This window comes from Carassius auratus, chromosome 26 (genome assembly GCF_003368295.1).
Source record: "Carassius auratus strain Wakin chromosome 26, ASM336829v1, whole genome shotgun sequence".
Classification (NCBI taxonomy): Eukaryota; Metazoa; Chordata; class Actinopteri; order Cypriniformes; family Cyprinidae; genus Carassius; species Carassius auratus.
In genome coordinates this window covers 14,271,824-14,294,800 of record NC_039268.1, presented here as the reverse complement: position 1 = coordinate 14,294,800, position 22,977 = coordinate 14,271,824, and the positions used below count along the sequence as shown (strand labels likewise).

Below are 22,977 nucleotides of genomic sequence, written 5' to 3'. Positions count from 1 at the left end.
CACCGAAATATGTGTTGTCTTCCAGGAGCTTGGCATTTCTAGTCAAAGAGACCGTTCCACCATTAAGAGGAGACTAAAAGACATGAAGAAGGCTCAGGAAAAACTCGAAAAGCAGCAAGTAAAAAAAGAAAAAGAAAGGGGGAGAGAAAAAGAGGCCAAGAATAAAAGCAGTCAACCAACAAACCTAGAATCTGCCTGCTGAGGTAGTGACAAAGTCAAGGACCGCGAGCACGCATGCTCACCGTCCCAAGTAATGATAATGTGTGCTGATAGAAATGGAGTAGACTGTCTCACACACAGATGATTTGTAGACAGTTGAGAAAGAAACGGCAAGGCTGGTCACAGAGTTTCTCTGCCAGTGAAGCCTGACAGAACATATATTTTTACTGTAACTGTGTCTTTAAAAAGCTTGTTATTAATGTCTCTTTTTGATACAACCCAGGAGTTAAAGAATCGATTCCTGTCCGTCACACTGACATTCAACATGCATAATAGCACTTTGAGAATATGGGAACTTAATCCAAGTGTCCAGAAAGGATGTGCATTGCCTTTAACTGATTTGCTTGAGTGTTGTGAGTGTTGAATGTTTTGGGATGCTGTACATGGTACTAAAACGGCTGCTCACCAGAGGGCGCTGAGGTTAAATATCTAGCAGTCAGTCAGATGTTGAGATCATCAATTGCTTTTTTTTTTTTTTTTTTTTTAGAATTAATGCCAAATTATCATGAGCTGAGCTGCTGGTGCACACTCTGTACTTTAGCTAAAGTTAACTAACTCGTTTGAATCTCTCAAAGTGATGCACACACAATTCCAGGGGCAACAGAGGTAAGCTTCGGCGCCCTCTTTAGTGTGCACTTTTAAGTGAGCACTTCACCACCCTAAACAGATTTTCTCTTTTGGAAAGTATCATCCGTGTTTTATTCTTTTTTTTATGTCTACTGTACATAACTCTTAGTGATGTACATTTTACTGCAAAGAGGAGAGCAATTCATTGTCTTCTGTCCCAAATGATGATGATTTTACTTGTCTTAATAAATGTTTTACAACTACATATTTTTATTTTTATGTATTTTTTTTAAGAATTTCTGTTTAATTTTAGGACATTTGTTTGTACCTCATGACACATGTAGCTTCTAAGATATCCCATGAACTGTCAATTAAATGATCTTTCAAAGTTCACCACAAACTGATTTTGCATTTATTCTGATGATGCACCCAACATACTGAATCCCTGTCATTTTAGCAGTCTACCTACATTTTATGTGTGATTTCATACTGACGTGTGAAAATTCTTTATTGGTTTAATAGCTGTATTATTATTTGGCGTATTATAATAAGCCAGGTTTCAACCCACAAACTTTGAAGATTACATGTTTGTAGCTAAATTGATTTGGCACAGTATTATAAAATGTTTTAAATGTAATGAAAAAGACTAAATTATTTCACTACTTATTACAGTTAAGTGCATTAATTAAATTTGAATTAATTACACAATTAATTGCATGTCAAATTTTTAAGTAGAAAGACTGAAATATAATTTTCTTGTAAAATGCACTCCAATAATCTATTCACAACTTACATTACATTTTTAAATGCATACACACACAAACATACATCCATGTATATATGTGACTGGAGCACAAAACTCGTCATAATGGTCAATCTTTGAAAGCTGAATAAATAAGCTTTCCAATGATGTATGGTTTATTAGGATAGGACAATATTTACAAATTGAAATGTGAAAATCTGGAATCTGAGGGTGCAAAAAAAAATCTAAATTGTGTGTATGTGTGTGTGTGTGTTTACTGGTATTGCCTATGTTAGGGGGATCAAATGTCCCCACAAGTATAGTAATACCACTAAATTTTGGCTTCGTGGGGGCTTTTTTTGGTCCCCATGAGGAAATAAGCTTCTAAATCATACAGAATGAAGTGTTTTGAAATGTGAAAACGCCTGTAGTTTTGTGTGAGGTGTAGGTTTAGAGTTAGGGTAAAGTGATAGAAAATACAGTTTGTACAGTATAAAAAATGATTAGATCTGAATGCCACCATTATGAAAGGAAAACATCTGTGTGTGTGTGTGTGTGTGTGTGTGTGTGTGTTGTGTTAAAGCTTGTAGTGCATTTACATAAACAATAGCATATTACTTGTCTCTTATACGTTTATACACTTACAGACACAAAACGCAACATTTTATTTTAATAGAGTCACTATTTTATGAAAAAAACATTAAAAGGTTGAGTTTCTGATAAAAGCAGAATATATTCCACTAGCTTGAGTTTGTGGTGTTGGTGACTTGGTAAAACAGCATTCACTAAGTCTCAGTATGAGTACTGGCCTGCGTCACCTGCATCTGTTTCTGTGCCTGTCTAGCACACAAGTCTGTGCCTGTTCATCAACACTACACCTGTGCCAGTCACACCAAACAATAACCCTGCGCTCATGTCTCCAGCCTAAGTATTAGAGCCACTGTCTGCTGTGGAGCTCTATCTTGAGTTGTCTGTATAACTTCTGTTCAGGTATCTATTCTATCAGACCCATGATGCGTCTCTATATTCCATCAATTAGAGCCTAGTCTGACTATGTTGTCAACCTCTATCCATGTCTTTTGTTTCTGTCTGCAGCACCATCTCATATCTGTCTGTCTATTCAAAGATTATTTAGATTTACAGCTGACAAATCCACCAAAACAATTTGTTAAAAAAAAACTGCTCCTCTTATATCAATTTAGGTCCAGCAAATCTTTTATTTAAAAAAAATTCATACCAAATATCTTATAATCAGTTTCATTACTTCAGTGTCAATTTTGTGTGAACTAATACATTTGTTAAGTGGCGAAAATTCAGACATCATCACTCTCCATTCAACAAGTCACTTTACGAATGAATACAGAATTAATACTTTTCGTTATTTGAGCACTTGCATTGCCAAAAGGTGCTGTTTAAAAAATTAAAATAAAAAAGCAACTTCACATTTATACAAAGATATTTTCAAATGACCTTCAAAAACTAAAAGAAACCTTTAGAATCTGGTCTTACAATGGATTGTGGCAGTCAACCGATAATATACCAAACTGTTCATAACAAAGTAGTTCTTAATAAAAATCAGTCCCAGTTGTAGTAGTTAAAGTACAGTAGAAAAAGAAAAAAAAAAACACCTGTGAAAATAAGACATGTACCTGACTGGTTTTATCAACTAAGGAACAGAAAAAGTCCAAAGACACAAATATTTACATTCATCCAGGTTGTTTTAGCTGGATAACACAATTAGAAAAAATATGAACCAAGCAGTCCTGACTCACACAAGCCGTTCATAAAACAAAACAAAAATTACAAATCTTTGGCCTTTGTACAACTGAAAGCACTGCTGAGAATAAATACATTAAATGTATATACATGACTGTATGAATGAGAAGTGAACTATGATATGCAAATGGGGTGGAACATGGAGGCAAATATGAATATTAAACAAAACTCAAGTATGAAAAGTTCAGTGTGTGCAAAAGTAAGCATTAAAGGCCTTAAGAAGGGAGTCTTTGGTTTGATATCAATCAGATTAGCATTTAGCTATGAGTAGCTCTCATTTTCATTCCATGAAGTCATCCATTGTTTCTTCTCCGGAGGATCCATTTCCTCTTTCCCCGGCTCTTGTCCCCTCTCTTCCCTTTTTATCCGCACAGCATTATAACTGGGGACACGCTCATCATACTTGGAACGTTTGAAAAATCCACACTGTTCAGAAAAAAAACAATTAGCGCAAGATAATGCTAACAATGCTAAAGACTACCTTTAGGAAAATGTGTAAAAAACAAAGACGTAGTGATGTTTGCAGTGTGTGCAGCATGCCTAGCACGAGGAAAGAACGAAACATTCAATGTTTTAAAGAAGAAATAAGCAAGAATCTAGCTGTAGAAAGGACCGTATGCGCTGAAAGCGAGAGAGAGGCTCTGGTAAACATCCCAAGCAGGCCAGAGAAATGCGCAAGTTCCCAAATCAAGCCACATCTAAAGGCTTAAAAGAGCTTTAGAGATTCAGACATTCAGTCATACCCAGTCACACGCACCTGAAGCTGAGTCAATGCAAACATGTTTAAACCCTTTCCCAACAACTTCACGCATGATTAGTTTGCATTCCTCACAGCATTTCGCTTATGTCTGAGCAATGAAAGCCATGGAAAGTTCCACTGTAACCCCACATCTAGAAACTGACAGGCAGCACGTGCTTCAGGCTAAAGTGGGTTAGCATTTGCTAACTCTTCATGCTAGCTCTGAGCACACAGGTCAACTTGATCTGTGAGATCTTTTACCCTAAGAGAGAGGTTCTCATTCTCTGTTTCTCTGTTTACGCATCTGAAGTCAGCCTCTCTTTTTCCGGTTCTTTGTCGCTTTTGCCGAAAAAACCACACTAAAAGGGGTAAAGGTTTGTTTTTTAAGTACTTGATTGCAAGGGAATAGTATAAAATGTTGAAAATCTTTTTTACAAATTGTCAGTGTTCAATAACAGTAAAACAGGCTTTTTGTAGTCCTAAAGTTTGTGAGGTTAGTCATATCATCTTACCTTCCAAAGCAAGAAGACCAAAATGCCCAGCAAAAGAAGTCCGAGTAAAATGGCCACCAGAATGACCCACCAGGGCATCCCGCCGTACTGCGCAACTTTGCGCTCCGGAAACACGGTAACGCGTACCTGTAACAGGACAAATTGTCTTTCAAAATGCATTCATCACCTCAAGATGAGTTTTCAGACCTGCATATAAAGTCAGTTTGATAAAAAAGAAATTGATCACAACATGGAAGGAGAAGTACGTATGGATAAATGCCGAGAATATCCTCACCTGTGCTGGTTCATTTTTCAGATCTATATTTTTAGCTGAGCTCTTGAAATCCAGTGACGCCTTGACAATAATATCAATGTAGTTAAATTTTTCATATTCCTGTAAAAAATAGTTAATTGATAGTTTAATAACATATAGTGTCCATGTTATCAAAAAAAACAAAAAACTAACCTCTTATTCTATCTGTATTGATGTTGGTTAAAAAAAAAAGTACAACATATAACATAACAAAACAAAATCCTCTTGAACACAAATGGAGTGAACACATCTCATATGATGATTAAAAGGTTTTGAAATATAGTTTGTAAAGTAAAAGTTTTTCGTGAACTATTAATCCTACCACATGGCTTTTACCTTGACACACTACCTTTTTTTCTTATATTAATACACAAAAAGCAGTTTTGTTAAAACACAGTTTCAAGCAGTTTTATTTTTTTATTTAATTAAAATGTATTATTTAAAATACATTAATAGATTATGCCATTTAAAGTAAAAGAGAACTGGTTCACTCACCTCCAGGAAGGTAGAGTTCCAAAGGTAGGCTCTCAGGCTGATGACCGCATTGCTGTCCATTCCCGTTAGAGAACATATGAATGTGACGCACTGCGCCCCATCCTCACACGACTAAAAACACAAGAAGAAGAAGCGATTAGACACAGGATGCATCTCTCAGCACATACAAGGCATTCAGAAATACTTCAGTTTTGTAGCCTTAAGCTAAAATGCTTTTAATAAAAAAAAAAAAACATCTGTCAATGTGACATTTCAGGTTTATTTTCTTAATTTGCTAAGTTATAACTCATTTGGGGTATTTGGTTTTGTAAAACAAACAAAAAAAGTCTATTGGTCTGAAAGCATTGTATTATTCATGTTTGGTTGACTTTACCAAAACTGTGCTTTTCCTCTTGTCAATAAAAAAAGAGGTTTTTCCCTCTTTTGCAGGAGTTTCCTCAATTTCACGTTTAGTTCGTGGCACTGAATGCTCCTAGATGACCGTAAGACAGAACAAATAATCAATTCATTTCAACAAGAACGCAACATTTTAATAACAAAAATGTAGACTGTAATTAAGATATTAGAACTACCTTCAAACCGAGTTTGTTGACCTCATTTTGATTGGTGCAGCTGAAGCTTTCTAAACCGGTTGGGGTCATCTTCATGAGGTACAGCAGCCACTTGCCCTGAGAGTTATGCTTAGGCCATTGGATAATCATAGAGGCCGTCCCGAAGGATTTAAGGGGTTTGCCCAAATTTGTAACCTGTAAATTATTGTATATGTATATTTTACATTTTTCAAATAAAAAGCACCTCTAAATACCTTGACATGTAAGATAGTTTGTATGCAAAAAAAGAAACTGAGGTATTGTAAATGTTCAAAATGTATGCTTTATATACAAAATGTTATGTTTTAGTAAGGAAATCTAATAGTCACCCTGAATTCATAGTCTATTGGACTGCCGACATCAGTTGTCAACTTCATTGCGCTCTCTCCTTTAACTTCTCCAGTAAAGTAGACCTGAGATGGCTTAGCAATGCTGGAGATGGTACATGATGACAGTACATGAAGATAAAAATAAAGGAGACTGATATTATAATCATCAGGAGATGAGAAATGATAACCTACCCTGAGAGGGACAACAGGAGCTGAATCTTAACAAGGGCTTTGGCTTTGAACAACGGTAACTGCGTCTGATTACTTGTCCTGCAATTAGCAAAAAGATAAATACAAATATGTAAAAACAAAAGAAAATACAAAACTAGTTTTAATACTGTGCCTTTGGCAAGAGTTATGTTCCTACTCACGTTAGGAGTTTAAGGTCAATTTCAATTTCACTTGTATCCAAAGAAATTCCTCCAGTGTTCAGAATGATGTAGAAAGTTGTCTGAAAATGTTAGTTAAAAAAAAAATTTTTTAGCTTTTCTATTATAATAACATTATATATATATATATATATATATATATATATATATATATATATATATATATATATATATATATATATATATATATATATATATATTATATTGTCTAATATAGTTCAAAAACTCACCTCAGCATCTTTTTTGAATGGATTTCCAATATCACACTCGGCTTGTGACCCATTCGCATTGGCTAAACAGTTGACTGGTTTATCCTGTAAAGATTTTTGATCATTGACTTGTTGAACATAGACTTTGTAGTATACGATCCAAACTTAAATTTGTATAATTCATGAATGAAAACATTTTGTTACATGATGTTGATGTACCGTTTACATGGTAATGCAATGTCTGATTTTAAAATGGGTTTTAAAGGATGAATTTTGAGATTTTAAGTTTTCAGTCGATATATAATTTCTGATGATTTCTAAAACCCGGTAGAGAAAAAGGCAACAAAGAAATCTTTTTTTAAACAAAGGTCAAAACTCATGTTATAACGTAGATTTTTGAGGGTGCACTCTTGTCATAAATTAATCTATTACTTTTCCTACATAATTTTAAACCAAAAATCTTGGTAAAATATATATATTTCCAACGACATATAGTTTGTCAAGATTAGATTAGATTTAATATAGTGAAGTAAATGTAGGCGTCCCGGGGTGACAGTTATTAAAAACGAATTCTTAATAAAAAAAAATATAAAATTAGTGATGTCTAATGATTAATCGCGAATAATCACATCCAAAGTTTTTGTTTACATAATATATGTGTGTATACTGTGTATATTTATTATATTATATTTATTATATATATATATATATATATATATATATATATATATATATATATATATATATATATATATATATATACAATCTAAGAATATAAATATGTAAATGTATATACATGTAAATATTAGTAAAAAATATGCTGTATGTGTTATACAAAACAAATATACATAGTACACATACATATATTATGTAAACAAAGACTTTTATTTTGGATGCGATTAATCACGATTAATCATTTGACAGCACCAATACAAATATTAAAGATAATGAAAATATTGAAAAAATAAATACTTTGGTCATACATCTAGCAGCTGAATTACGTACCACAGATTCAGTGTAAATGGTAGAATACGAGAGGGATTTGGGGAACGAGGAAGACAGCTGCACTTCATAAGCATCTTCACCCTTGTTCTGCACCTTGATCTCCAACGCAATGTACTTCTGATCACTAAGAGACAGGACGGGGACTCCTTTTTCCCTGGGAAGAAAACAAAGAGGTTCTTCTTCATCACACTTTATTTTGACATTTGTTTTCGAAGGTTATTTGAACACAAATGATGGCATTTTTAAAAAAGACAAGAAGGATGCTTTCCGAAATTGGGACATATAAAAGATAAACACATAATGATAAAATGATAAATAAATAAAAACTCACTCAGGTAATGGATGAAAGATGTTTCTGTTTGGTTCCTTGGAGCAGAATTTATACTGCAGTCGCAGGTCACTCGTACAGATATGATCAGTGCCACATCCTTCCTTGATAAATTCAACCTGAAAGCAAATATGAATCAGAAATTATGTGAAGCACTCGTATAGTTTATATATTTGTATTTTTCGGTCTATGTATAGGTGAACATTTATATATAGTATATTTATAGTCACAATCTGTCAGTAGGTTAGTTTGTGTATAGGTTTATATGTTTTGGTTCATTGTTGTAGTCTGTGTTCATGTATCACTGTGGTCCTGTGAGGCACATTGTGTTCCACTGTATGTCCACACATGTAGAGGAATGACAATAAAGCTCAACTTGAACTTGAACTTCAGAATAACATTTAATACTGAATGAGATCTAGGACAAGCACGATTCTAAGGACTTGACAACAGAGGAGGGCCCCTGAAGGGGAACCACGATTTCTACCACAGGGGTGCGAGTTAGCATGCTGTCCAGGGGGCCCAGAAACCATAGCGTCGCCCCTGCATACTTTGATAATATTTCAATTAAATTTTGATAATAAATTCAATGTTTTGGGTCAACAAGAATTGTTAAAAAGATTTAAAGTATTAAGCTGGAAGCATGAGATTGAACAAAAGAAATATTAAAGATCACTTTTGCACTGTTACAACATTTTTTGCTGCTTTATACAAAAACATAAAGCAACACAACTGCCTTCATAATAATCAGAAATGATTCTTCAGCAGCAAAGCAGCATATTAAAAGGATTTCTGAAGGATCATGTGACACTCAGCTTTTGCTTCACAGGTTTAATTTGATTTTAAAACAAATTCACATGTACATGTAAAAATATTTCACAATATTATTGTTTTTACTGTATGACTGATCAAATCATTTCGGCATTAGGTGAGAATAAGAGTTTTCTTTCAAAAAACCCCAAACTTTTGAATGACTTGAATGTATTCTAAATAAGATCGTGGCAGATCACTGAAAATGCAACGATTGCTTAAGAAGATGATGGTACCTTGGTAAAACTGGTGGCGTCCTGGTTAGCGTCCAGGATGGGCAGCAGGTTCGGGAGAGCGCTCTGTCTCTTCCTGCGTGTGGATGGGTTCAGGATCTCCACAGAGACTTCAATCGGGATACCTCTCATTTTGTCTCTTAGGGTTTCCTTTGTACACAATATACTCGTATTATTAAAAGACATTAACTTTTCACTTGTTTGCAGCATAATGCCATATCATACTGTAACTAAAGCGTCAAACGTGCCCTTAATCCAGAAGTAAAAACAATCACCACTAGATGGCAATACTTCCTTTTTTACTGCATCAAGGCAAAGCCATTCCTTACAACTTATCCATGTTGATTTATTGTAACAGTTGCGCTCTGTAAGGTTATTCTGAAGTCCTCAATCTAAAGTAGTTTTCCTGTCTGAATGGGATCTGCTGACTGTACCTGCAGTCTGAGGCCTCTGGTAACGCAGCTCTCTGTGCCCTGCCCCTTGAGCTCTACTTCTCCTGTGCTTTCATACTCATTGGCTGAGCGCGGGTTGAAGATGACTCTAGAAGGAAGGTTAAGTTTCTTCCGTTCAGATTCAACCTTCATAGTGTATTTCACCCCTAAACAAGAGAAAAAAGACACGGTCAATCGAAGCAATAACAAAATGTAGCCATTTGTTTACAGTGATGATAAGATTCTGCACAACAGAGATGAACAATTACTGAGTACGTAGTAATTTACCCGTGAAGGTGAACTAGAAACATGTACTTACTCAGAGTAGGATTGTAGGTTATGGGTTTGACTGAAAATTTGAAGCAGGCTTTAACATCAAGGCTAAAAAACAATAAAACCTTGCTTTTAGATGGGGGTTACTGGCTATTTGCTAATATAATAAGGTTTGCTTTGTTTTATTATAGTTTTCTCACCATACAGCGTCTCCACAGTTTTTCTTAGTGAGGTCTAGCTCTTTCGGAGTGGTGGTGACAGTCTTTTCAATGCTGATAACTGACCGTGCCCTGTGGTGTAAGACCCAGAATCAATGCATTTCATCATTCATCTATATTGCTAAATGAAGGTAAATAATAATTTTCTAAGAATGATAATAAAATTGATGAGATATGAAAATGCATGTTAGTAGAAATGAAATGAAGTGAAACTGTTTATTAATAAAATCCTTAATAATCATTACAGGTTGTCTATCAGTTTGATCATACCTGTACACAAACACTGAATCAGAGAGAGAGCCGACAGCCAGATCAGGGTAATTATTTCTGTCTAAATCCATGTTCCCAGCAAGAGAGTATCCGAAGAGTTTCACATTGTGATCTTTTCCTCCAAGAACCTGAAATTATAGAATTTATTATTGAAAATCAATGAGTGAATACTGAAGAAAAACTGAAAGTAAAGAAAAGTGAATATATGACTATACCTGAGCTCTTTCAAGACCTTTAAGTGAACCATGGAAGATGTATACGTTTCCAGCTCCGTTACTGTCATATGGTGCACCAACTGCAACGTCTGAAAGACAGCAGGATTACATTAAGAACATTAGTTACATATTTCATCCAATTATTATTGTGGTTATCACCATTAACATAGAATTGTTTTAATGTTAATTGATGCGCCATAATACGCCATCTTTTCATCTCTATATATCTTAACTGGATGTTTTGCATTAGCTGTATTCATAAAAGAGACTTTATACTAAACACATACCATGATAACCATCCAGATTCACATCTCCCATGTTTTCCACAGCCAAACCAAACATGGAATAAGCAGCTCCATCAATTCTCTTGGGGGTGATCTTGTCCCAAGCCCCTTCCTTGTTAAGATAAACATAGATGGCCCCACCGATATCACCGTCCTTAATGAAGTACTGAGGTGCTCCGACTACAATGTCCTGCCACCTGTTTTAATAATCAGTGCAGAATAATTATACATCTAGTGTTACTATTAATAAATAAACCCAAAACTATTAAAGTAAAATATATATATATATATATATATATATATATATATATATATATATATATATATATATATATATATATATATATATATATATATAAATAAAGCTGGAATAATACATAAAAAAATTACACAAACAATAGATTAGTTAAATAAAATAAAATAAAGCTTAAAATAAATTAGATTAAAAATAACTTACAATTTTGCTAAATAGACATATTAAAAATCAATAAAAAAATTATAATAACAACAGAACTTCTATACTAAAGTAACACTGATCTACAACCAATAAAACACATACAAAACATAAATTAATGAGTCTATAATATAATATAATATAATATAATATAATATAATATAATATAATATAATATAATATAATATAATATAATATAATATAATATAATATGCTGTTTTATTTAATCTTACCCATCTCCATTAATGTCAAGCACTGCAAGATCATAACCAAAGGAAGAGGCAAGTCCGGGACCCTCCAGGGTGTATTCAGCCGTCAACATGGATGATTTAACATCGTCTTTCTTTAACAGCACGACCGCCCCACTGTGATTGGCTCTTGGAGCCCCAGCAACTATCGTCAACTGACCTCTCTTGGTCAGCATTTTCCCAGAGTCCAGAGAGAAACCTGCGACAGACCCAACCAGTCACAACATTTGACAAAGATCAGTTAACCAAAAGAACATTGCAAACCATTCAGCGATGATGGAACATGCAGTGATAAAACCTACAAACAACGTCAACGCCGACATGCATGATTCCCACTGACTTGGACACTCACGGTATGTTATATTTTTGCTCATGCAATGTGGATGTCAACACAAAGACAGCTTCGAAACATTCCCGTGTGTTCACACAAAAGGACACAATGTAAAGACCAGAATGATGAGAGGTTGAACGCAAACAATCGATCGAGCTGGCGTCCAGGAAATCTCACAAACCTAAATAGCTATTGGAGGCCACATCGTAAACGTTCTCCTTGGCCACCTGAAGGGGAGCTGACTGATACACAAGCTGATCAGAGTGGCTACTGGATATGCTAGTCATGAACAGCACACCTACATTTACACAAACAAGACTTGCACCAAATAGAGCACAAACAACCAAGCAGACCTAAAATGGAGTAGAAGCAAACAAAGGGTAAGAAACGCAATCTATATCTATATCTATGCCTTGCATCCTAACAGGATCGAGTGATATGGATGATGAATGGAATGGCATGTGATGATGGCCTCACCTAAATAACTGTTAGCAGGGACAGGCACCAGGTCTGCATCAAGTCGCCCCTCATCTCCGACTTCATACGGGCCGTCATCAAAGATATTTTGATCCCACAGAGAGCTGTTCTTCTGCTCCATCCGCACCAATCCTGACAGCGGAGGAGTGAGTGAAAAGGAAAGGGAAAGGGTGAAGGGTTGAGGATGGAGAAAATGAACAAGTGAAGAGATGAAGCAAAGATGTCAGAAAAGAAGTTTAAAAAAGGAGGATAAAATACAATATGTCAGATGCAATGAACCAACCAAGAAAATGAGCATGTTGTGAAGGTGGGGAATTATGGGTCTTGTTTAACAGTGGCTATTGCTTGACCTTCCCATAACAACTGGGTTTTCACCTAACATTAAATATTATACTTTAACATAAACATACATCCAAGCACTTTAATCCAGGTTGTCCTCCAATACCTTTCCAGTTGTAAGCACCCGGTGCTCCAAACACCAGATAGTGATAGTCCTTTGTGAATGTGGCGGAGAGCCCCTGCTGGCATGATCCAAAGCGCTCGTGTCCTCTGTTTCTCCCGTTACAGAACATCCATTCCCCTCCATCTTCTAATGAGGCATCACTAATCGTTAGGTCCTCACTTAGTACGTAGCAACGACCCGTAATGTCACGCAGCTCCTGCTTTAAACCCACAAACATGCGTCGCTGGTAGCGATGAGCACAGACCTGGGAGAGAGACAGCGGGAGTTCGGTTTAAATCAGTGAAATAAATAGCATAAAACTGTAATGCATAAATAAACTAAAGAAATGTTCAAAGTACATAATAAAAAATAATTATAAATAAAAACTTTTTTGCACTGGTACACTGTTACATACTACCACTCAAAATATTAACAACAACAACAATAAAAAAAAACGTTTGGGGTTGGTTAAGAGGGGTAGCAACTCTTTCTTTACCAAGGCTGCATTTATTTGATCAAAACTAGAGTAAAAATATTGTGAAACATCATTACAGTCTAAAATAACATTATTATACTGTAATATAATAATTTTCAAATGCATTTAAGTTTACTAAATATCGAAAGGACATCATCTAGTATTAAATAAAATAGCTCATTACAGTCTAAAATAACATTATTATATATATATATTTTATATTACTACTGTAATTGAATCCTTTTAAAATGCATTTAATTTGACTAAATAGCGCAAGAACATAATTTATTTGAAATATAAAAGCTTCTGTAACTTTTGATCAATTTAATTTGTCATTAACGCATTATATATATATTTTTTAAATACTGACCTCAAAACATTTCCCCCCTTATTTCAAATTTAGATTAACTTGGCTGTCATCTTTAGCGAATCTCAAAATGAATATGTGTTTTTATACTGTACATTGTATTTCCTAAATTCACTTGTATCGTTTAACAGGAATAAGTTCAGTTGTTAGATTTTTTTTTATTTTTTTATCGTGATTAATCATTTAAAAAAGTCTGTTTATATATATGTGTGTGTGTTCTGTATGTATATATAAATAAACATACATAAATGTATATATTTAAGAAATATATGTAATATTTACATTTATATATAATATAAAGTGTATGTATATACATATACCTGTATATATTTTTGAAATACATACATGTAGCCTATGTGTGCGTATTTATATATACATATAAATATACACAGTAAACGCACATATATATTAAGTAAACACAGACTTTTATTTTGGATGTGATTAATCACGATTTATCGATTTGACAGCACTATTCTTCCTCATTTAGATTAAATAGTGTATCATTTTAATATTCACACACTCTCTCTCTCTCTTACCAATATCTTTCCTCCAGGCCCCTGGCTCTGTACAGTAACTCCCATCCACTGGTTTTGCTTATTTTCAGTGTCCAGGTTTTCTACATGAACAATAAAAATGCTCACTTAACACATGCAGTAACTCATTATAATGTGCTTTACTTTCATTTGTTTGAGTTTACCTTCATTGTCAAACATCACTCGTTGGCATGACTGACTGGGAGAATTGATGTCACAGTTGTACATGCCTCCCGTAATTGTAGACTTTTGCTTGGACAATGCTCTAGCTTTTGGTGCACCAACAAGCAACCTGTAAACCAACAGAAAATGTAATAATGGATTTGCAATATATTGAATTTCATGTTACAAATCTGCTATGTGCTTTGACTCCCCCTCTTATGCCAATCCAGCCCCAAATAACAAAAAAGCGTCATGTGTAAATGGAGTTTTAAGTGAGAAAATTGCATTTTTGAGAAACATGGTCAACAATGGGGTCAGGATGGTGGTTATAATAGTTTAAAAAAAAATTGCAAATCAGTTGCACACGCAACAAACCACTTAAAGGTGACTTATGAATGTTTGGAGCAATATTTCAAACTCTACAGTATATATGGATATTTGTTCATTACATCCAACTTAAGCACCTCTAGTGTTTCATTATTATCTTCTATTTCTCCCCACATTGGTCTTCAGTGGGATCTTCAGTGGAAACAATGCAGATTCAACAGCCCACACAGTAAATGAGCCAGTGTCTGGACATATTACTTGTGCACTGTGTATTAGGGAGTGGGGAAAATTCTTCTCTACACTCTTTCTATTGTTTCAACTGAAACACTCCCCATTGAATATCTTTTCTCTTCTGCATAAAGGAAATTTAGTCCACAGAACACCTATGATATCCACCACAAAAGGCTGTATCTCTGGTTTCACTTCATTTATGCCAGTGAAAGCCTCTTTTCTCTTCTTTGGGTTGACTGGTTCAGCGATAACATTCAACCCAACACTTCACAGATTTTAGCTACACAAGCTCTCTTTGTGGGAATATACAAAAAGGGTCTGACTGAAGAAAAGCCTGCATTTCCCACAATCCCCTCGCCAAAAAGTTAAAGGAAGAGTAAAAGAACCTGGCAATGTCCTAGAACTCTTTAGAATTTACTTTTTACATTATCTACCCCTTAAATGTGCATATTCGTATGTTAGCGTAGTAACATGTATTCCTGTAGCTCGGTGGTAGAGCATTGCATTAGCAGCGCAAAAGGTCGTGGGTTCAGTTCCCAGGGAACACAGATACTGGTTAAAAAAAACACTGTATAGCCTGAATGCACTGTAAGTTGCTTTGGATAAAAGTTTCTGCTAAATGTAATGCTGCATTAAAACTTTTGTTCTTACTTTTGTTTAGCGTGTTAATACTGAAAGACCCGGGACATACGAGGTCACACACAGAGGACGATGACAAAAATTTGATTTCCAATTTCAATGTCATTTGGGAAGTGCAGTTCAAGTGCGGTCCATTTCAAATGTGTGAAACAATTCAGTCATTATTATCTTTATTGCTTAAGAATTCAGATAACCAAAGACATAATGTTTGTTGTTTCTGGACAAGTGAATAAAGGTCAGCTGAATATGTGTTTGTATTCCCCTGGGCCTAAAATATAGTGCAGAATTCTGGGTTTGAATAGGTTTAAAAAAGGGTGAGGCATTTAGGGGTAGGAATTCCCTTCATCTCATGCTTTGATCTACTGATATTTCCAACAATCACTACTAAATCCTTCTGTGATGAACAACTATATAAACCAAGATCTGTCTGGATCACAAAAAAAGAGAGAGAGAGAATAGCTTTAGAGTCACATTTTCCAAACAGACAGATAAAGCACTGTTTTTCTGAAAGGGCAACACAAACTTTTTTGAAAGGGCAAAAATAGCCACTGAATACCTGCTATTCATTGCACTCTTCGGAGTATACCGATTGCTATATCTGATGAAAATGTTCATGATTACATTAAAATTAATGCAATACACAAGCCTGAAAATTACTACATTGCACATCCTTCAACGCAACAAAGAATGTTCTAGTTTCCATTAAGTAAAGAAAAACAACAATAAAAGATATTACTGACAAACATATTTATAAGAATATCTTCATCCACAAAGTCACAGCAATTCATAACTGTTTTATGTTTTGCAAACGTCAAATTTGTATTTGAAATTCAATCTCTTATATACATTTTAATACGGTCTTCTTACGCCTGAGAAAATAATTACATTTTCTCATATTCAGGTTGATTTATAATCGAGAGCCACAATATTTCCAATAATGAATGCAGACAAGACCCCTTCATTTTATTAAAAGCTTTGTTATTGGCCCAGCATCTCTTATGTTAACACATTTCAGGAAATTGCAATAATCTGGATCACAATCAGCTGCTGAACAGCATCATTCCATTCTGACAACCCCATAACTGATTTGTGGGTAATGTAATGTGCCTCCATTTATCACTCCCCAGAAAGATGTAATGAATGGCACAACAAGGATACGCCTCACTACCACTATTGAGATGGATTGCTCCATTACAGGACTAACAAGCCCAAATTCCAAGAAGAAGAAAAAGATTAAATTTGGAAAAAACAACAGAATTTTGAAAAGAACAATAAGAATTTTGTTAAAGCTCCCATTTCATTGTGACATCATGTAAAAACAACCAAAGCTTTTGCAAACAGTAGCAACCTCCACACACATTTCTGTTATGCCACTTTACAATAGACAGTGTTACTTTGTGCTCTTTATTTGATTTTGCTGTCATTACCAACAAAGCCACACTTTGATACATTTTTGCATTTATGGCTGTTGCCGTAGAAACAATTATTTCTGAAACTTAGAGTAAGATAATCTTGTAACTGTAATATTTCCAACATGACATGGGCACTGTGTCTTTAAATCAAAACTTTTTAAACCACACTTGTTTACTCACCCTTACGAAAAAGAAGTTTATTCAAGTGTGCTATTAGTATACTTCTTTTAAACTAAAATAGGATAGTATGCTTTAAGTTTACTTATTATGTACTTCTCAGAAATGGGCTTTATGTACTCATAAATATACTTAAAATGACATTTAATTCTACTTGACTTATACTTACAAAAATTCAAAATGTATTTGAGCTACACTCCTAGAATCCGTGTTTTCATTATTATACGGTAGAGGGCGCTAGTACACACTAGTATCTTATGCACAGAATTTCCAAAATAACACTATTGAAGAAGAAAAACCAGATACTAACACATCTAACACGGTCTTCTGATATGAAACAGCATCAAATCTGTAACGTTATGGAATAAAATAACCAAAGAAGAGGAACTGTAATAATTACAGTCAAGCATTGGGGTGTTGAGCGACTCCATCTACATTTTGATTATCATTCTTAATCCAATTCAAAATGTTATTTCTTTATTTTTTATGAAACACATTTATGTGTTTAAATAAATAATGCATAAAGCTATAATAAAATGATATTCTGTTCTTTCTTTGAATGCTTTGTATGTTCAGATATTCATGTATAAAACCTAAATAAGGACATAGTAGTATACTTATACTATCTAGTATACTTTTATATACTAAATAAGTGGGCCAATTTAGTCACAAGGAGTATTGAAACAGTACACTTACAAGTATACTACTACAACACTGATATTTGTATAATTGCTACATAAAGTCTACTTAAAAATATACTTGAACATTACTTAAGTATACTTGGTAAAATATACTTTTTCGTAAGGGCACCGATATGGCTAAAAGCATGTTATTGTTTGAAAAGCAGTAAATCGTGGTTATATTGTAGTAGGCCGAACAATTTTATAAACACGCTCTCATAATTTTGCATGGAATGCGAGGCATTGATGTTTTGAGGAATCTACAGAGGAGGCCGTTGCTATGGTGCAAGAGTTGGGCTTGCTGAGGAGGCTTGGAGTGTCATGGTTCACATTACGATCTGACAGGAGCTGAATTACGGCTCCAGATGTGCTTCAAAGATTTCAAAGACTCCAGGCTTAAAGATACAGATTGTAAACTGATATTACCTGACCTACTGTGCACAACAACGGTGCTGTTAGAGAACAAGACTTTTCTCTAACTCCCTTTAGGCAATGATACATTCAGCTACAGGTCTAGGGGTCAGGATTCACAAATGATGTGTTGAATAGAGCCAAGTTCATCGCTAGCATTCACAGGGCCTAGTTTTGATCTTTCATTATGGCTCAGTAGGCTATACTACTCAAGACCTTATCACAGGGTCTAAACTGGAGGCTACAGTGCACATGCATGAAGTCTATCAAATATTGTAAACAAAATCTCAAATGCTTGCTTGATATACAAGAACCAATGTAGTTTGTTCTGGTGCATCAAGCAATTACTATAATGCTGCCATTGACCATATTTAATGTGCATTGTTCAGATGTCTATTTTTAAATCTTCAATTCAATCTGATCCTCAAATGAAACAATCAAGCTGTTTGACATAAGGATTTAGTTTCATTAAAAATATTTTCTTTTTGGGGTTCAAAAGAGTTTGGAAAAACATATGGGTGAGAAAATTATGACTACTGATGAATGATGAATTTCAGGGGAACTTTCACTGTAAAGATGATAAAAAAACAATGTATCTACCCAAACTCAAACTAAATTTCTTAATCTATAGGCTTTTTGCCATTATTATATTTGAGATTTAAGAAATGAGAAAGTAGTGAGACAATGGGATTTTGGAAATGACATGTATACAGTGGTTTAATAATACTTACTAGACAGTCCAATGCAATAGAAAGTAACAAATGAAATAAAGAACAATACCTGCCTGATCTTACTGACGTACAAATTCAGCCCAATCTTTATGTCTATGCCCGCACAGGAAGCTAAGAGAATCACAGGAAGGAAGCAGTAGTCCATTTCCATGCAGACTGGACCCACTGCAATCTGGAATATGGGCCAAATGTGTTAAAGTATGATAATTATTGTTCAAGCACGTGTTGAGGAAACACTAAGAACCTTCAAAATATATCACACTGCAAAGGTAACTGAGAAAGTTGGAAAACACAGACACCCCTACCCCCACAGACACTCAGATTCTGTTTGCACCAGGTCATGCATCTCAAAAATGTCTCCAGTGATCACTTGTGATCAGATTTCAAAAGGAGGGTCTCAGATTTCAACAATACGTGATTTTGTGACTAGACACTATCATGATGTCAGAGTGTTACTGCAGGTGAATAAAATGCAAACACAGAAGGAAAAATAATAATAAGACAAACAATCTCAAATTTCAACTCAACATTTCAGGTTGAATGCTCACTGTCATTTTGTTAAATGGGAACCTGCAATACTGAGCTCAGGTTACTGCATGTTCTTTGAAGCCTTCTGCGTGTATATGTATGGGCTTGTCAGAATGTTTCATTTGGATGTTTATTTACTTTAATTTCTGCACAGTTGCTTAAAACCCTTAGCACAGTGGTTCATTGACAGCTGACTAGGTGGTGCTTAGCTCTTGCTCAGAACTCATTTCACTATTTTACTAAATCTTTTAAAACAAAGAGAAATGAAAGTGCTGCAGTGTACTTATGAAACAACTGCCATAATGAAAGCACCATCAGCCCAGACTGCTTCAGTGAAGTACTGGTGAGTCAAAACCAATCAAATACTGGTGCCAAGATTAGGGATCAGGCTCAGAGCTTAGATGTTAAAATACTTTCTGCCAAGTTCTGCCTTCTGAGTTAAAGTATGGGCACACTTGCTGAATAGTGTTTCCCATTATTCTTCCATGTATTGTGTTACAATAGGATCATTTTACAAAGAGTAACGCAGAATGAATGATACTCCAGGGTACTGACAATACCTCCCTATGTTATGCTGACCACAATTACATGTTAATATTCCATACCACTGACTGAGACATTAGGACAAAATGCACTGATAATTAATACTTATATAAAAGATATGAAAAACAGTATATCACACTTGACATCAAGGTGTCTTACTCTATTTCTGCATTTGTGTCCACTAACAAAGTAGCCATTGTCTGTTTGTATCTGAGTATGTTTGAGCCTGTGTTCCAAGTCCCCTTTAATGAGCAGCTTTGTGCAGTTTAGTAGTGAGCACACACACAGAATAAGAATGGAATCACTTTTCAGGTTTCATGCTCCTCATTTCCAACTTGTGTTTGACTGTCACAAGAGAAATGTTAAGGTGCCAGTCAAGCACACACACACTGCCTACATTACCAAACAGTGGCTCCATCCTGCCAGCTATGACAAGCCAAGGAATTCTACATCAATGCTACACTCCACCCAACACACACACCCTGCCCTGCCTTGGCCTGCAGTAACGTGAATCACCTCCACACATACACACACCTGCAGGGCATGTGTTACTGACTAGAACAATTTGTGTTCCAACACAGCCAGCCAGTGTTGCCAAGCCCATCAGATACACACTGAGGATATGAGTCAGAGCACACACACACACACACACACTCAAATATGACTTTCATAAACTGGGTGTGGTTTACAATATTTAAAAATCCATCATAAATCCATACAAATAACATGCTGCTATATGATTGCACAATACAAGGGTTGTAAAATGTGGGTGATATAAGGTTTGCTACAAAGCAACAGCTTGTTTTCCTTAAATTGTTATTCTGATAACTAAAGGTATGTTGTTTGAATTTTACTGGACATATAATCACAACTATAAAGAAGGGATGTTCTCGTAATCTTCTTGTTCCCTCTTTTTCCTGCTTTCTGTGGTCTTGTTTATGTAGTAGCCTATTCTTGCTTACTCATCCAACTTGGCATTGTGCTAGTTCGAGAATTGTAGGCTCTTGTATGATCAACAGCATGTGGTGTTCTACATTTGTTGCTTTGTATAAAAGACTGTGCTAAATAACTAAACGCAAATGTAAATTTAACACATCAAAACTGTTGTATAACTGGTAGACTCACTCTCTGCAGGACAAACATGAGGTCAGTCCTGGCAGCCTCTCTCCTGTGCTGCCAGGGTTGATGGCAGTAGAGAGGTTCAGGAATGAGTTACAGGCTTCTGCACACATTCTTTCGCTTGCGTGTTAAACTTGAAACTTACAATGCACGTCTGATGCTGCCAAGGCAACACGGGTGTGTTTTTTATGCGAACCACCAAAACAATTCCAAATTGTCATTACTGAGAAAACCATAAAATGTGTTCTAGAAACACTAAAGTTTGCAACTCTCAAATAACTTCAAGTACTAAGGATCCCACCTACAATCTAAACCATTAAAGTGCTTGAGGTCAAAGAGGTTTAAAATTAAAGGATGAAGAAGACCAGACATCTCCAGAGCGAGATGGAGAAGGAGAAGGAGAAGGAGACAGAGATCTCTAATGAGCTCCATGAAGCTAAGCATGCATGCAGGGCTTACTTCCAAGTAATGAGTAGCTACAGTAGTGGGTGGAGAAAGTTATGCCCTGAAATGCCATAAACCTCATAGTCCCAAATAAAAATGTTTCTAAAGTCATTACTCTCCCTACTGTTCCAAATCCGTATAACATTACCTTTCCCATCTTCCATTAGTGTCAAGCTTCAAAAACACATAAAGATGACCAGACTACACAACTCTTTTGTGCGATATTCCACGTAATACATGGAAATAAGGTTTAGGAAATAAACTAAAAAAAATAATATATTTATATGCTATTATTTTTCACCATATTATAGCAAATTCCGAGAAACAAATCAGCTCGAATCATTCAGACCCCGAATCAGATCTACAGGCTCGGTTATAACATCCGACTCATGTGAATCATTAATTATTCACGAGTCGGACATTGCTACTCCTCGTGAACGAGTTGAGGGTGTTTACATAATGACTGTTTGCTTGGAATATAGCGCGCGACTATATAGTTTACAGTTTTGCGATTATTTTTTGTGAATGCTGCAGCTATGCATTTATTATTATTATTATTATTATTTGGTATCTCCAGTAAACATTGTAATTGCATGGAAAAGTAATTCTTTGAAACTTCTTCTTTTGTTTTCCGCAGAAAGATAAGCTATGGGTTTAAAACGACATGAGGCCGAGTAGCTAAATGATGAGTTTTCTTTTTTGGATGAACTAACATAATTGTTTAGGTCACATTATCTAGGCTAATGCACTTTGGAATGAAATGCAATGCATGGGAGCGCATATGTCTTGAGGCTTAAGGTCAGGTGTGGATTTCATATGCGTATGGCATAAATATATACATTGGTATATACTGCCAAAAAGAAAATACTACATACTATTAAATGTAGTTTGTAACCTATTACAGATATATTCTACAATCAGTGTTTTCAAAAACCAAAAATGCTCAACGACCAAAGTACCAAGATTCAGCCAGTTGTAAATGTGGAATAAACTCAACACGATACTTGGACTCCAAAGAGTAAAATAAATGCTTACATTCTTTTTTCAGCTGGTCTGAGTTGTCGGTGCATGGCCAGGGAGAAACCGAACAAGCTGTTGGCATCTCCCGTTTTCCTGATAACATTGTCGGTGTCCAGGTTGAAGGCAGAGATTAGAGTCCATCCCAACAAACTGAGAAGCGCTAAAGTTAAAGTCCTGTGAGATCCCATAGCGATGTTGGGTTGAGTTCGTGTCGGGTTCTTGAGAGATGAGACTGCAGCCCGCTTCTGCTGGGATTGTGGATGTCTATAAAGGAGGAATCTGTCTTCCGTCCCTCCTCTC

At 35.3% G+C, this 22,977-nt stretch overlaps 2 protein-coding genes across 6 annotated transcripts in view; one reads left to right on the top strand and one right to left on the bottom strand.

Moving 5' to 3' along the window:
* ppp1r9alb (protein phosphatase 1 regulatory subunit 9A-like B) overlaps nucleotides 1-1,179 on the top strand; it is a 30,009-nt gene extending 28,830 nt beyond the window's left edge. For all 4 annotated transcript variants that reach the window (XM_026204369.1, XM_026204368.1, XM_026204370.1 and 1 more), the window contains one exon: nucleotides 26-1,179. In XM_026204369.1, coding sequence (XP_026060154.1) covers nucleotides 26-202 — 177 coding nt within the window. In that variant the 3' untranslated portion in view covers nucleotides 203-1,179. The remainder of the gene's footprint in view (nucleotides 1-25) is intronic.
* Nucleotides 1,180-2,721: 1,542 nt separating this feature from the next.
* Nucleotides 2,722-22,953, bottom strand: itga6b (integrin, alpha 6b). Of its 2 annotated transcripts, XM_026204365.1 has the most exons (26): nucleotides 22,693-22,953; nucleotides 14,418-14,545; nucleotides 14,257-14,336; nucleotides 12,882-13,143; nucleotides 12,437-12,568; nucleotides 11,614-11,827; nucleotides 10,930-11,123; nucleotides 10,643-10,731; nucleotides 10,428-10,555; nucleotides 10,140-10,229; nucleotides 9,986-10,047; nucleotides 9,670-9,833; nucleotides 9,239-9,385; nucleotides 8,196-8,311; nucleotides 7,865-8,018; nucleotides 6,881-6,964; nucleotides 6,633-6,712; nucleotides 6,454-6,531; nucleotides 6,262-6,364; nucleotides 5,915-6,088; nucleotides 5,716-5,814; nucleotides 5,343-5,453; nucleotides 4,830-4,928; nucleotides 4,556-4,681; nucleotides 4,305-4,402; nucleotides 3,576-3,730 (listed from the first exon to the last, which is right to left on the bottom strand). In XM_026204365.1, exons 1-25 carry the CDS (start codon nucleotides 22,863-22,865, stop codon nucleotides 4,340-4,342), a joined length of 3,150 nt encoding a protein of 1,049 aa, XP_026060150.1. In that variant the 5' UTR covers nucleotides 22,866-22,953; the 3' UTR covers nucleotides 3,576-3,730; nucleotides 4,305-4,339. The 2 variants fall into 2 exon arrangements, with proteins under 2 accessions (XP_026060149.1, XP_026060150.1); XM_026204364.1 differs by lacking the exon at nucleotides 4,305-4,402 and having other exon boundaries at nucleotides 2,722-3,730; nucleotides 22,693-22,865.
* Between the last annotated feature and the right edge of the window lie 24 nt (nucleotides 22,954-22,977).